The 15,768-nt window shown below is 47.9% G+C and overlaps 1 protein-coding gene across 2 annotated transcripts in view; it reads right to left on the reverse strand.

Moving 5' to 3' along the window:
• LOC118770194 (FERM domain-containing protein 4A-like) overlaps positions 1–15,768 on the reverse strand; it is a 165,560-nt gene that overhangs the window by 5,479 nt on the left and 144,313 nt on the right. Inside the window, exons 12-18 of one of the 2 annotated variants that reach the window (XM_036517720.1) lie at positions 11,689–11,765; positions 9,593–9,731; positions 8,451–8,592; positions 3,743–3,876; positions 3,252–3,374; positions 1,809–2,040; positions 477–533 (exon numbers count right to left, since the gene is read on the reverse strand). In XM_036517720.1, the coding sequence (XP_036373613.1) occupies positions 477–533; positions 1,809–2,040; positions 3,252–3,374; positions 3,743–3,876; positions 8,451–8,592; positions 9,593–9,731; positions 11,689–11,765 (904 nt within the window). Of the gene's footprint in view, positions 1–476; positions 534–1,808; positions 2,041–3,251; positions 3,375–3,742; positions 3,877–8,450; positions 8,593–9,592; positions 9,735–11,688; positions 11,766–15,768 lie in introns of both variants that reach the window. The other variant, XM_036517719.1, reaches the window with a different exon arrangement.

Here is a 15,768-nt window from a genome sequence, read left to right on the forward strand (position 1 = left end):
TCTGGTGAAGCTGGAGCTATGAACAGCAGGGAGTCTCACTGCTGAGGGAGCGAGCGCCACCGTCAGAGCTCTGAAGACGAGGTGGTGACAATCCCGCTCAGCACAAGAGGAACCCAGCGACCCAATTCAACTGAGCTCTGCTAAGAAATGCGCTCCCTCACAACTGCTGGAATTACACTCAAGCTACTGATAATATAATGCACAACGTCTCTCTCAATCTCTCTCTAACCGCTCTTCTCCACTCCTCCATGCATATAGACACATACGCACACACACACACACACAGCTGTGTTCAAAGTGGTTCGGTATGTCATGATGGCTTGGTGTAAAGCCATTTCCATTCTGTCTGCTGCAGTGACGACACTGCTCTTTTGCCTAGAAGGGCAATTAAACTGGACATCGGCAGTGTCAATGACTGAAAGAATGCCCAGTATTACCATTAAAATCCCTCAAGAGATTAACGATTAAAGTCATACCATCATCGAGAACCAGAGCATCTGACAGGGAGCTGTCTTCAGAGCCCAGATTCGCCTCTGTGGAGCAAAACAACGAGCAACTGTCAGAATCACAAATCAGACAGAACACATAAGCAAGAGCAAGTATTTCACATGTTCTCTTCACAAACACCTACATTCTGCAGCTAAGATAACCAAGAGGACAAAAAGAACTGAAATGTGTATCGCATATACAAATACTTGTTGAGCAGTGTTCGTCAAAAGGACGTTTTTAGTCATGTGACTAACCACTGACTTAAAATAACTACCAGAAGCCTGTCTGCCATATTCACAGATAGGCTGTTTAGTATTCACAATAACCTAACATATTCCTGTCCTTCCAACACAATTAGCCCTTCTGTCTGATACTGGCTATGTGATAAGGCCCTGTCTGTCTGATCTAACTGCTGTTCGCCTGGGAAGACTTATAAATAGTTTCTCTACTTCTCTCATCTTCCAGGGTATGAAATGAGATTATCACTATTTCAGTGGAAATAATTTAAGAACCCTAATTGTTGCATTTTTTTTTCAACTGTGTCTGTATGCAAAAAAATGTCATGTAATAACAGCATTTGAGCTTCTGCCGATTTCTGCTCTGAAAACAAAGCCAAACATCTGATTTCATTACTACTGTGCCCTTTGCCTGTATTATATGAGTCACCCTGACATTTTGAAACAACAGCTTGGGGAGGATAAAAACTTTAAAAGAGCACTGTGCTAGTCTGGAATATGAGCACGCATTTGTGTAAGACTGATACTTTATCTTTCAAAGTGTGACTCAGCGAAGGGGGTTAAAATGAAAATAGCTCAAACTTTTGATAGGCTAAGACTGCTTTGAATTAATCATGAGAACCATGTGACTTATCAACTTGAATGACCTGTGTCAAGACATATGTCACATCGCAATCTAAGATTGGATTTTTTTTCTAAAACATGCATGTACTGTGGTGCAGTATGGTGTAACGGTGTAGTGGTAAGGAGCAGGGCTCATAACCTAAAAAGGTTGCTGGTTTGATCCCCGCTTGGGCACTGCTGCTGTGCCCTTGGGCAAGGTACTTAACCCACCACTGCCTCAGCAAATATCCAGCTGTATAAATGCATTGTAACCTACTGTATGTAAGTTGCTCTGGATAAGAAACAAAATGACAATAATGTAATGTAATGTAATGGGTTTCACAGCTTCACCTCTGGTTGGCTCAGATGCCTTGCAGGAAGCGCCTCAGCCAATCAGAGCTGAATGATTAGTGTAACTGTGGAATAAAACATTTTGCTTAATCCGGTGCTCAGCAGAGGAGCACGCTAAGTGAGGCTCACCCTCGATGATGAGCGAGGCCCGCTGCGTGGGCTTCTTGCCGGAGCGGACGCGGTACTCGTTGATGGCGTTCTCGATGTCCTGCAGCTTCTTCAGCGCGTTCAGGTAGGAGGTCTTCCTCTGCTTCTTCAGCTTCTTGCTGGTGACGTGCGGGTCGCTGGCCAGCCGCCGCGCCGCCTCCGTGATCTGGGACTGGATGGCAAACTCCCGCTCCAGCCGCTCCAGCTCCTCCTCCTGCCCCAGAGACACACAGATATTAACACACAAACACACACAAACACAAAAACAAAGACATACACACGTACACACACGCTCACACGCATGTACACACGTACACACACACACACACACACACACACACACACACACACACAATCACACACACACACATGCACACACATACACACACGCGCACACACACACACACACACAATTACACACACGCTCACACGCACGTACACACATCCACACTCACACACACATGCACGCACACGCACACAAAGCATCAGGGCCACACATATTTTGGTTGCATTTTTCCAAATGAACTAACTGCTTCGAAGAACAGAGCTGGAATATGTTCAGGCTCTACAGCGACAACCAGGGCCAGTACAACAGGGAACACACTCCTCCCCTAACACACTTCTCTTCTGCTGCCACACTGCACTGTCAGTGACCGCAAGGACCAGAGCAGGGGCCCATACGAACAGAGGAACCCAACAGCCCCACGGCGTATTCTCCGCAGAGACAGCAACGACAACGAAAGCATCCTGCTCCGCTCCTAGTCGAACACATTCTGTTGGATCAACGCGGAACCACATTAGACTACTGGAGCCCCCCCAGCTGAAAACATTCCCTTTGCGTGCCTCTCTGTCGTCCAGTGGGTAAATGCTAACATCCGACTTTCACTGTTTGTGAAAGTGTGTGTAACTGGAGCCTGGCAAAAACATTCACCCCACTGCTGTTTCTTCTACCATGCTATTCCCCTTGCTTTGTTTCAATGCCACAATCACCACTTCCCGTTACAAACACGAAACTGGCCATATTACAACACACATTACTGTATAAAGTACTAACATGATTATTTTGTGTCCAAACAGGCAGAATCCATTACAGATAGGGATGATGACATAAATAATTGATAAGTGATCTCATGGTCAAATATTTGATCAGCATTTGAAAGCTTGTTCATCATCATAAAATTAACAAAATCCAGAGCCTTATTCGTCCTCATCAATATTCATTACAGAGAACTCATGAAATAATGAATTCCACATCATTAGTTTTCCTGCCAGGAAAAATGAACTGCAAATGTTGGGGTTGATAACTGAAATATATAATCTTGGGAGCGCTAGGCAGGTCAACCTTGCGATGAACTGCCATGGCAGGTTCTACCATATTGAAAAGGTACCTGTGAGAAGGGTCAAAGGGCGCAGGGAAGCTCTCACCTCTCCCTTCGGCAGTATCTTCTGTTCGTCCAGCTTGAACGCCGTGCCGATTTTGCGACGGACGGTTGGAGGCTCCTCGCCCGGTTCAAGGGGGTACTCCTTCGGCAATTTGCCAGTGAGCTCCTGTTACAGGGAGAGGGACATAAAAGCACATTCCAAAACCCTCACATGCCTTGTTACAAAAGTCTCAAAAAAGGCTATTCATGCCACAGGAAATTAAACAGACTGGCTTAAACAAAGATATCAAATCTATTTTAGTGTGTATTTAAAAGCCCATCTGAACACCTCAGAAAGCAGTTATCACAAAAAGCAAATATTAGATGAGCAACGGAAAGCCCTGTTTTAATCCAGAAGCATTGTACATGCATTATGTGTTTTGTATATGCAAAAGAGGCCGATGACAGACATTTTGGAAGCAGCAGTCAATAAAGCCCCGAAAGCAATGTGGTCTTCCGTCCCCTTGGGACCGCTGTCCCGCCTCAGGCCCTTACCGCCTCGCGGATGCAGATGCTCTTGAGCTCCTCCAGCCGCTGACGCAGCGTCTCCTCCAGGGCTTCCTGCCTGGCCTTGAGCGCAGCTAGCATGTCCTTCTTGGCGGTCTGGGAGCTGTCCGACTCCTGGGAGCCTGTCAATACATGTTTCCTTTATTTGCTAACAATGCACCGGCTGACACCCAAAATAAAGCTCAAACGTGACGCCGGCTGGTAACTCCAGGCAGTCTCCGGCTCCTATCACGTGTGCTGCTATCTGAGGGCGAAGCGACAAACCTTCATGACATTCATGAGGATGAGTCTGTTCCAAACATAAGCATCCACGATAAGAGACCCTTCCGCAGAAACCAGCCCCCCAGCTGTTTCTGATACTCAGTGAATGCGGGCTCTGACAGGAATGTTATCTCTGTCATCTTCAATACAGAGTGAAAAGGGCAGAGTCCAAGGGATGGGGCCTTCTCCCACTTCCTAATATGTGGGACCAACACAGTCTGTTTAAGAGCACCCCCCTGGGGGACGAGCACTTTAGGAGAAATTAAAATTGTTGCTTCACTGACAAGTAACCCAGCCATTCCACTTCTTCAACAAAAGCAATATCCCTGACAACGTTCCCATGCTAAAAGCAACGATTCACCAGTACGACAAGCTGGATGAAATCACAAACACGCTAAGCAAAAACCAGCACAACAATGAGCACAAACAGGCGCCTCTCACATCCTGATCACTTTCAAAATTCCGACATTCCTCTGAGTTCTGATACAGGAAGGACAGGCTTATTGTGAGGGTTAGAAAAGAAGCGGCCGTTCTGTCCTGAAAGGGGTCGCGTGCGTTCAGACATGGGTGTGAAAGGCCAGACGCTGAGCTGTTTGGGGGAGCAAAACAAAGCGTGTGACTAACCAACATGGGATATCCGTCGGGCTACCCGCTGCATTGCCTGAGTGCCGATGTGTCAGCAAAGCTTCCTGAGGAGAATTCATTAGTGCGGGGGTGGGAGGGAGGGGGGAGAGGGATGAATGGCACACTCACTCATTACCGCACATGTCTGCAAGGTAAATCGCTGGAGAGTTTAGACTGTGTAGGCTGGAGCTGTTCGCTGTAGTCTGTGGGTCTCTGTGTAGCGGGAGACTCCCGCTGTGCTGGGGGAGGACAGCTGCTTGATATGTACCTTCCTGTGCTCGCCGGGTCGGTGCGCCGGCGCGGGGGACGGTCGTATTTAATAAAAGGGGGCTGAGGGCTCCTGGGGTGTGCCGTTACCTCAGAGTTATGGATCCCCTGAGAGCCACACGCTCTCACCGGCCCTGCCACACAGGAATGGCTCCTCCCAGCTGAGAGAACAATGACCTCGCTCTGCTATTAGTCCGGTGCTGCTCTACTTCCTGGCACTGTCTAGAATGCATTCGATGTACTGAAAAACAATTGCTGTGTAATCAAAAGCACTGAGGAGGCCATGTTCTGAGATATCTGAGGGGTGGCACACAAGTTAAGTCTCTGTGTATAGAAAAAAAAAGCGGGCCACCTCTCGTGAGACGAGGAACTGTGTAATCTATCAACATTGAAAAGAAAGAATGGATTCCTCAATGTGGAAGAAATCACACTCACTTTTAAAGTAGCAGGCCCAGGTTATACTGAGAAATTCCTCACGAACCATTTGAGTTTAAGAAAAAAAAACTGATTAATGTGTCAGATATGTATTCCAGAAAAAGAAAAACACACATGACCAAAGCTTTTCCAGTTTTCCACCGGACATGTCCTAGACACTGCAGAAAACCTACGGTTGGGTCCTTGTGTTCACCCAGCACCTTTTACAGATAACTCAGTACTCAGTATCAGTACCCTGTGGGACTCTGGTCCCCTCCCAATCATTTGCTGATTGAATGAAAAAACTGCTGCAACACAGGTGACTTGAAAGTAAAATAACTAACATCAGCAAAATATTGTCCAGTAAAAGTAGCTTCCTTATACTTCGGTGGCTCCAACTTCAGGGCAGCCTGCAGTGATGAGTTCTGATGAGTGTGCAGGGCTGGAATAAAATGTCACAGCAGCAGGATGGAAAAGCAGGTCCCTCGCAGGGCTCAGCGCTTGAAACCTCATTTATGATGTGGGCGACAAATCTGATATACCTTCATAATGAGACTTGTACGGTTCACAGCAGTGTTCCCATCTGACACCTGGAAGCACCAAGGGGCACGCCCACAGCGTTCGCCCCGCAGTCCTCGAGGAGGGCCGGTAATTAAGTGAGGTAGTAGAGCAGGGGACTGCGCCCGGGGCTGACTGGACACTTTCTCTAATTACCCCCCCCCTCCTAACGAGCGAGCTGGCCATGCACTGAGCCATCTCATTATAATAATCATGAGCAAAGGCCCAGTGGCCACGGATTGTGGAAAATTCACTGTAATTATCTTATGTTTCAGGGATCTGCAGTCGTAATGGCGTAGTATCATTTACAATCGTGCCAGTCATTGATGTTGTTTTAAAGCATTAAATGAAATGAACCACTATTACGCCCGCTAGGAGGTTCAGAAAAAGAGGAGAAGGGCATTCAGCCATTTTCCACAGTGTGAAACGTGGTTCTGAGGTGAGTAAGGACAAAGCAGAATTAAAACTGCCAGCAAGGAAATTCACAAGATTTATGTGAAAACGACCCCCACGGGGAAAAAACTGAAATAAAACATCAGTGGTGACAAAATGCAAAATGCTTCTCAAAATGCAAGAGTCAAGAAAATCTTGTCTTCAGAGCAGATCTTTACATTTATAGAAAAGTTCACCATGTTACAGGTGACGGCTGAGCCACGTCATAGAGAAAGGGCTGAAATTTAAACGTATCCATTGCAGGCCTGCCTGCCTATGAGAGCCAGAGCCAGCACTGCTATCTAACCCATTAGTATTCAGTTAGAGCCGTTTCAATAAGCCTAAGAATGAATGGCTGCTGAAAATAAGCTTCTACATCACGGCTTGTGGATACCACATGTTAAAGTGAAAGGGGACACCGAGCCTTTACCAATGTGCCTGCACTGGGCCTCAGGGAGACCCTAATTCTCTGGGCAAACAGAGCCCTGGTGGCCTGCTGTGTGAGTCAGCCAAAGCTGGAAGAGGGATTAGAGCCGCCCAGCTCCTCGCGGAGACTCAGGATGTTTGCTCTGCTCCGCTGTGGGGCTTTGCTTGGGTGTCCCGGAGTGTGGGGCACAGCGCTGGGGCCGCCGCACCTCGCTTCCTCCTCCTCGGGCCTGTGTGGGGCTCGGTTCAGAGTGAGGCTGACAGCAGGGGTCTGTACCACTGCGGGGTCGGGACCTGAGCCTGGCCCTCCCGCCTGCCGCCTGACCCCTGACCCAGGTGGTCACTGGACTCCGGTGAGTCTCTGTTTTGCAGGGGTATGACTTTGCCCCTCTGACGTCTTCACAGATTCCGTCACTCCCTAAGAGATCTGCACGGAGTGGCCCAGGAGGACATATACTCAAATCCCTTTCCCAGGGGATGCATCTGTCATGCTTGATTACAGCAGACGTTGCTTCTGACAGGAGTCCCAAAGCCAAAGCTCCTTTCTCTGCACCCAGATACTGCAGTCAAAAGCTGGGAGCCTTGTGGAGCTCTTTAGCAAATGAAACCTCTTTAGCAGGCGGGTATGCACCTGTATTTACGTTTGAACAATGGAAACCAACCCGACAGCCACTTTACACAGGGTGAAAATAGTCAGCCTCGAAGGAGGGCCTGCAAGCACCTTCATTCCACAGCTGTTGATGCAGTTAATAAAAGGCTCTGTGCCCTACAGAAAGGCCTGCAATGCGTTCTACCCAAAATGGCACTGCAGGAATTTCAGCACATTCCAAACCAGATGACTGGCATTTGTTTGGAATCCTGCGCAGCATACGCAATTTTCTCCCAAACCGATTTGACAGAATTCCACGCAACACAGTCTCTTGTTTACAAAAGTCTGTAACAATGGAAACTTAATCTCCTCACAGCCCCCAGCAGACGTGCCTCTCGCTTACACTCATCTGCTCGCCGGTCCCCCTCCATGTGAAGACAGAGACCGCATTCCCGGCATGTGTGGCCAATAAATAAGACGCGCTGATCCCCACTTACGAAATACGACCCTAATGAGGACATATTAAACACGGCACGTCCCCCGAGGACCTCGCCATTTGAACATGAAAACCGAAACCCGGGCCTCCTTCCAAAAGCAACACGGAGCGATCCGAAGGCCCTCTGGTTATTTTACACAAGTTCATTTCCTTCTCCCGTAGTTGTGCTGGGAACCCAGTGCTGGCACTGGAGGGGCTTGCTTACTGAGTCCTTGACATCGACTGTCCTCAGCAGAACACATGTGTGCACTGTGGAGGAGTAAAAATGTTCTGGCATTTTCACACGTGTGTCCTGCACACATCTGACAATGGTGGAAGTGCAACAGATGGTTCAGACACTATTGTTTGTCCATGGTCTTAAGATGGACAAAGATAAGGACTTAAGATAACTCTTTCCTGGTATGAAGGTCTCCTCACATGACGTATAACTCTGCATATTCCTGAGTATGACTGTCTGCCCACCTGGAGCACAGCTCTATATATTCCTGGGTGTGACACTATACTGACTCAAAATGTAACTGGGTATATTCTAGATCTCAATGCTCCAGTAACCTGAAGTATACCTCTCTATATTCCTGGTTGTGGCACTGCATAACTCTGTATATTCCTGGTCTAAATGCTCTGCTCACCTGAGGACAGCAGACTGCCGCTGCTCCCGCTGATGATCTTGCCCTTGCTGCCCATGTTGGCCAGTTTGGAGGTCTTCAGCGTTCCTGTCTCCGTCAGGTCGATGGCGATCTCGCTCAGACTTCGCGCTGCATGGATTTTCGACTGGAGAGCCAAAGTGATTCAGGCAACAATGGATCAACATTTGTTCCATACATCCTTATGATGGTCTTCTCTAGAAATCCAGCATTCTGCTGCCCTTTTATATGAAAGTGAATACACGCAGTTTTTCAACACAGCCTACTTAATAAAAACTAGCCTAGGGTCAGAACCGAGAGCAGATATTCTCTTATCAGAGGTAACAAGACTCCTTCCATCACTGGAGGTCTTCAGCTAAACTATTTCAAGTGACCAAATCTCCTTAGCCAGACCAGGAAGGGAAGAAAAATACTCTCTTCAGTGGTAAACTGTTCCCAGTCACAGAGTGTCTAGATTGTAACAGACATAGTAACTGGCTGAAAGAAGTGGGTTGCTAAGAGATGCGGGGAATCCTGGGCTTAAAGGGGACATTTGCATTCCGAACTCAAAAACCTGAGGAGAACCAATCAGCAACCTGCTGCCCTACATCTCCACATTAATCTGCAATGAACACACAGATGAATTCCAGTGCTAGAAAAAACCCACTTACAGCCACACTTACATTACAATATGTATTTTGTTATGTGACATCCTTATCCATGAAGTATTGTGTGTCTTAATGTACATTTGGCAATTTGTCCATTTATACAACTGGACTTTAATGAAGCAATTTGCCTAAAGGGCACACCAGTACTGTTCACACCCAGAATTCAAACCCAGAACCTTCTGATTAAAATTCAAGCTCCCAAACCAGTTAGTAAACAATGTGGCTCCATATCAGTGCCATTAAAAAACCCTCAAGACAATCTTTCTCACTAAAAAGCTAGAGTGCATAATGATATTGACCTAGTATCTGTTGCCTAGACCATCCTTAATCCCAGGGACTGAAGAAATCTTGGTCTTCTGGGGGGACTAAAACACAGAAAAAACTGCAGAAAGAGACCCTGCATCTTCAGCACCGATTAAAAGGAGAACGCACGCTCACCCACATATTCCTACAGGTAACCCCCCAGGCCCACTCACTCACCTTGCTCTGCTTCCTGTCCAGGTAGAACTGGTGCTGACTGATGGCCATGGCCCAGATGGATTTTATCAGGGCGGGGCTGGCATACCAGGTGTGCACCGCGATGCCGCTGTGGCCAAACGTCCTTCGGGTCACCGACGCCCTGCAGTTGGAGGGAACACCAAAACCACTTTATATACACTGTTTACAATCTTGCTGTCGTGTCCAAGGCCGGTTATACATCATTAATAACCACAAAACATGTCATTGTTCACAACTGCTATTACATACATAAAAAAAATGCCAAACCACATTATGAAAATTGTTCTACAATGGCATTTATATATCAATTTTATAAACCACAGACTCATAACCTTGTTTACACTCTTGATATTCACCATTGTGCTCCACATCATTCTCAGCACAAAACACTTCATCGGCCTGTTTTATGACTACACAGATTTGGCTCCGCTGCAGAACTGATAGAAAGGCCACACACAGTGTTTCCCACAGAGTGTACCACAGGGTGCTGACTGAGACACCTCTGCCTGAACTACAAACCCGCTTACACAAACAGAGAGGACCGAGTCTGTGTTTTGCTTGAGGCGGCCAAATTCAAACAAAAATAGACCCGTCTTCTTTGTAAAAGCCACATGTTAAGCAGGACAAGCGCCGTGACAGTGAAAGTGACCGCCATTTTCCCCCAGGCTGTTATTAAAGTGTCATAAATCCGCCTCGGCTTGGTTAACAGTCCGGCCTCCAATCTGTGTGGAGGCCTGCTGGAAGTAACTGCAGTCTTCCACCTCGCTTCACTTGGTCGATGAAGTGACCAAGTGGGAGTCCGATAGCCATCTCTCCTACAGGGGGAGCAGATTCAAAGCAGCAACCACCCCTGCAATCATCTGCCACTTTCAATCTCAAATGCTGTTCCTCTTCCTGGCCCGCATACTGGACTCTAAACATAACGGTTAAAGAGTACCCTGAGCTGTCCACTGAAATAAACTAAAAAACCCAGGGCAACTCAAGGGAAGTGTTTGACTGAACAACTCAAACATTCATAAAATCCCCCCTCGCAAGGTTCGTTGTGTGTCCTTCGTACATCTGGGTTTAATATTTCCACTTATTCCACTTCCACTTATCTTTTTAAAATTCTCTTTTTCTTACATCTGCATATTTTCAGAGAAAGATCCGTGGTGCCTTTTGAGGAAAGGAAAAAAAAAAGCCCACGTGAAGCTGACATCAGAAACCTAGAGAACCGCGCTCGCCCAGGTTTCCTGTGTAATTTTGCGACACCGAATCGTTCCAGGGATTCTGGGAGAATTGCTCGAAAAAGTGGCAGAAATGAGGTGTTACACGAGAGCCTGGCCTGGAAATGGCATGCTGAGGGAGCGCTTTCTGCGCTCGGGACGCTCAGAGACGACGGAGCGGAGGTAAGCGCCGCCGTGCGGCTCGGGTTACGCTGCCAGGGCGCAAAGCGCAAGAACAATGAAGGGAAACCTACATCTGATAATGAACATACGCGCAAAAACCGAACTCCGCGTAAAGTCTCCCACAGTCTGCGGGAGAGGGGGGGGGAGTCGCTTCTGGTATAACTCATACTGCACGCTTGTCCAAGTTTCCATGCAGGCTTATTTGGTCATTATGTGTGACTGCGTTTCTTTCTGCGCTGGTAACAGAAACGTCACCTGTTGCTCAAGGCATTCTCAGAAGTCACCCTTCAATAAATCAACCAATCAGTAACATAAGCTGCACCTAATGTAGCATCCGTCACTACGGAAATTGTATTAATTTAGCCAGAAATCAATAAGTGAATAACTAATTCACTTTTATTATTAAATAATTGTTTGTATAACTTGACTCCCTGTAATGCAAGCTCTAAAAAAAGTAATATTGTGATTGAGTGATGAAACTGGTCCTGTGTTGTAATGGACATTAAACATAAACTACATCAAAGAATAAATAAAACAAGTACCTTCAGCAATAGGAAAGAATCCAGAGCACAAAAAGGAATTCCACCAAGCACATGCATATAGTAATCAGAAGAGCAGATGTACACACAGAGACCTGCTCAGTGAGACCTGCCTCAGGTCCAGCTGCGCTGAGGTGTTGTATAGATTTACCTGCGAGGGTCATGCACTTCCACAGAGAACTTCTTCTCTCTGAAGTAGAGGTTCTCCAGCTGCCTCCATTGGAACACCTGAAGAGAGGGGCAGAGAGACACAGACGTGACGCTTTGCGCCTCAGAGCGAAGACACTGCCTCTAATCACATCCAGACACGGCCACGATGCCACACTTTCCCCGGGCCCCGGCCCGGCAGGACACTCCGCTCTGAGAGGAAGAGCCGCTTGCCTTTCCGAGTCCCTTCCTCCTGTTTTCTCCCCCCCTCAGTTCTCCTTTAAAGCAGGACTTTGCTTGTAAAAAGTCTGTCCACCCTGCTGTCTCTCTCTCTCTCTCTCTGTGTTAAACCCCTCCGGGGGAGCGTTCTGAGCCAGCGTGTGGGAGCGTGCGGCTGTAGTACGGAGCAGTTTCCTCTCCACAGAGCAGGAGGAGTTCTATTCTAAACCCCCTCCACCCGAATCTCCCCCCCTCCCCTCCCCCGCCCCTCCTCGACCCCTCCCACCTCCCTGTGGGACGGCAGTTCCTGCTCACATATCAGCAGCGGGGCTCAGGCCCCCGCATCCAGCAGGGAAAGGGGGGGATGTGTGGAGAGCCCAGGGGAGAGAGTTACTGTATCGAGCATTCGCTTTGGCCCGCCCTCCTCTCAGCGCACCAAGCAACTCCACTGTTGAGAACTTTGTGTTTTGTTTAAGGTTTTTTTTTTTTTTTTTATGAGAGAGGAACTGCTTCCGCTCCAGATAAAAATGTTGTGTATGGGTCTCACACAGACTGCAGCCGTCCTTGCCGACAGCAATCAGAGACTGATTTACCGACCCGATCCCAACTCAGCTGAAAAAGCCTTTTCTCCTCTGAGAATGAGGATCTGTGTGTAGCATTCTTACCCTTTTCCTTTGTCTCGCAATGCTTGCACTCTCTAAGGAGGAACCTGCCAGTTAAAATACTCTCTCTATAGGAGACACTGTAAAGAGAGATCATTACTGCTATTTATCATTCCTGCAGTAAAAGGCTATATACCATAATAATAGGATGCAACAGGGTACATTCCTTGGCTTGGATATAACCTCAAGTGCAACTCATCAAGTGAGTGTTAAGAGGGAGGGGGGGGGGTGTCAGAGAGGCAAAGAATGCACCCAGCCTGGGAAACAATGGGAAAAGAGAGGGGGCAAACTGGACAAACACAAGCAAAGAGCTGTGGTCTGACTCAGCCCAGCTACTGCAGCCCGGCTAATGAGACCTGCGATCCAACACACACATACAAATGCACGCACAGCCTCAACATCCAAACCCTGCTGAACCGTGAAGCGGATTTGGCGAATTCTGATGTGGAACAAATCGGTGAGCTCAGAGTCACCGCGGGGGCGGGAGAATGTTTGTCTGGCCCAAGAGTAATGGAGTGTTTGACGGTGAAAGGGGAAGGTGGGGGGGGTGTGTGTGTGTGAAGGCGGGGACACGGTCCCGACTCCACCGCGATGCTGTCCTCCGGCCGACCCATCTCGTGTGCATGTTAAGGGGCGGGTCACTTTTTGTCACGCCGTCACGGACACATTGGACATCTCCCTGCAGCTCCGGTGCTAACACGTGACCGTGGCTAATGCAGGTTCAATGCCGGTGTGGAAAAGCGGTGGTGCTGGAAGGAGATCTGGGCTGCCTAAAGCCTCACAGCGTGGCCCCATATTGCTGGTGGCAGGGGCTCGGATTTGGGCTTAACCCATGGCTGTGACTAATGCCCACATGGAGGCTGACCTATAACACCCTCAGTTCTACCACTGCTCGGGAATGCAGAGTATGCCAGCTGTTTGTTGTGTGTGACAGTGTCCCACTCAAAATTGGTTCCTGGGGAGAATAAAGGGGGGAAGGATTGTGATGTGACACCACACAATGTTCTTGCTGAACTCTCACGATCAATACACAGCTGAGGCTACAAAAAGACGGAGGCCATTTTAAGGCACTCTGCAGTAATTAGATGCATACTTGTGTTATTTTTATGGGTTTATTTTGTTGAGTGCACTTCGGTGCCTAGATAGACACCCACTCTGTGTCCGTGGATGTGAGTGCTTTTGAGTTAATGCTCATCTAAAAGTATATCCAGTTATTATTGTAGTGAAAATGCTGTGGAACGTCGAAGCAGCCAGCGAGCAGTTTTTCCGGGCACGCAAGGGAACGAGTGGCATATTTGTCAGTGGGGCAGAAGATCTACCCACCCAATCTTTAACCACAGGCTGCGTAGAGACTACACACATGTTGTCAGGCATCATCAAAGTCAACACACTGTGTCATAAATAACTGACACCGCAAAAATGGCCCTGGTAAATCTAATTTTATTTTGTTTGCTTTTTTTTTTTTTTATAAGCTTCGTGCAAATTCCTTGAGACAGAAAAAAAAACTCAGACTATATTATGACCGATGCATTTCACGCCAAGCAAATCCTTGCACGTAACAGAACATGGAGCCGTCAAGCCCAACAGCTCAGAGGGCCTCCTGTGAAATCGGGCTGTGTTTCTAAGTTTTGGACTCGGAGACTGTCAGATCCAATCCAAAGCTGTCCCAGCTTCCAGATCCGTTCCATATGGCTGATCCGCGCACCTTTTCGCTGCGATTAAGCCGAATCGAAGGAAAGCCTCGTCCGTGGGAATCAGTTTTAATGCGCTGGGAACTCTGAAATCTGCACTCAATAAGAAGAGCCGCATACATTCAGAGAAAATGAAAGCCATGTTGTTTGTACTGTACTATGCTTCTGATTTCCAGCCTACTGGCACGGCTCTTTCCATCACAGTGCAGACTCTTCTATGGTGTGGCTACAGGGCCTCTTTCAACACTGTGCCACAAAACAGTAGGATAAAATAAATCATTACAGAACCTTATCTGATTCACATTAAAAAGCCCGCTTACACCTCAGAAGGCTCCAAGAAAAAACTGCTTAATGCTGACAATATTTACACGTAGCAGCTATAAATGAACCGTGGCCATCTAACATCAGCATGCAACATTGCCAGTGTTTAAGTTTACGGATGGCAAGATGTAAGAAATCCACCACTTAGAATGAAGTTACCGACAACAGCACAGAAAGCAATATTCACCCAAGACCAGTACAGAACAGTGTGTATAACTGGTGAAATCAGAGCCTGATAGCTTTAAGCATTGTGAGGCTTTTTAAAATATTTCCATCTGCATCAATACACCCCTATGACATTTTCGTGCAGCCCCATAAAAGCCCAGTGTTGTCCTGTAATCACATGTTCACCTATAAACACAATGAGATGAAGATGTGAACATGTTGGCCCTCAGGGCAACCTGCGGTAAACCCGGCCCAGATCATAGAGGAAATAGCTGCACGTTCCTGGTTTCTGCTCAGGAAGCACTTCTTTCAAAGTCCATTAATCCCCCACAAAGACAGCAGAAAAGAGCTGCCGTGTTACTGAGGCAAAGCATGGCAGGGAGGGCTCTTACAGGGGCGCCCAGGACTCAGAGGATCGGGACGCAGGGGAAGGGCGGGGGAAATTTGTATTTCATTGTTGGGTATTAATAGGGCAGCCAGTGGTGTGGGGAGGTCATTGTTTTTCACTGTGGGCGGGGTGGGGGTTTGGCGGACGGAGCGCGCCCCCCCTCCCTGTCTGTGGACACCCCCCGTCCCCTCTAAGTTTTTCATGCCCGAAGCGACCCCCCCTCCCCCTGTGCCGGTTGTACATCCCGGGCCTAAGCGCGCTGGATCCTCTCCCTCTTGGGGGCAGACGCGCTAATGTTTCCAGCATGTTCCCCGTCGTCCCATTTGAAGCCGTAATCCTGCGCGGGGGCTCCAGCTGCATTCCCGTCCTATTTGCAGACGGTCGGAAGGGCCAGCGGCCGGGGCGAGTCACTCATTACCGAGTGCCGCAGTATGACAGCTGTCACCGTCACCCGCGCTGAAAGATGTGCTTCATGCTCAATAAGCAAGAAAACTAGAGTCAACCAGTTCATCGCAGCATAAGTTTCTGACAGAGGGAGAAGCCTCCAAAACATGCAACCACAAGTTTATCTGTTTCTAAGGTCTGCTGAAACCCTGGTTACATCTGAACAATAATTTTATGTTTTGAAAGTAAAATGT

This window comes from Megalops cyprinoides, chromosome 23 (genome assembly GCF_013368585.1).
Source record: "Megalops cyprinoides isolate fMegCyp1 chromosome 23, fMegCyp1.pri, whole genome shotgun sequence".
In the NCBI taxonomy this organism is placed as follows: Eukaryota; Metazoa; Chordata; class Actinopteri; order Elopiformes; family Megalopidae; genus Megalops; species Megalops cyprinoides.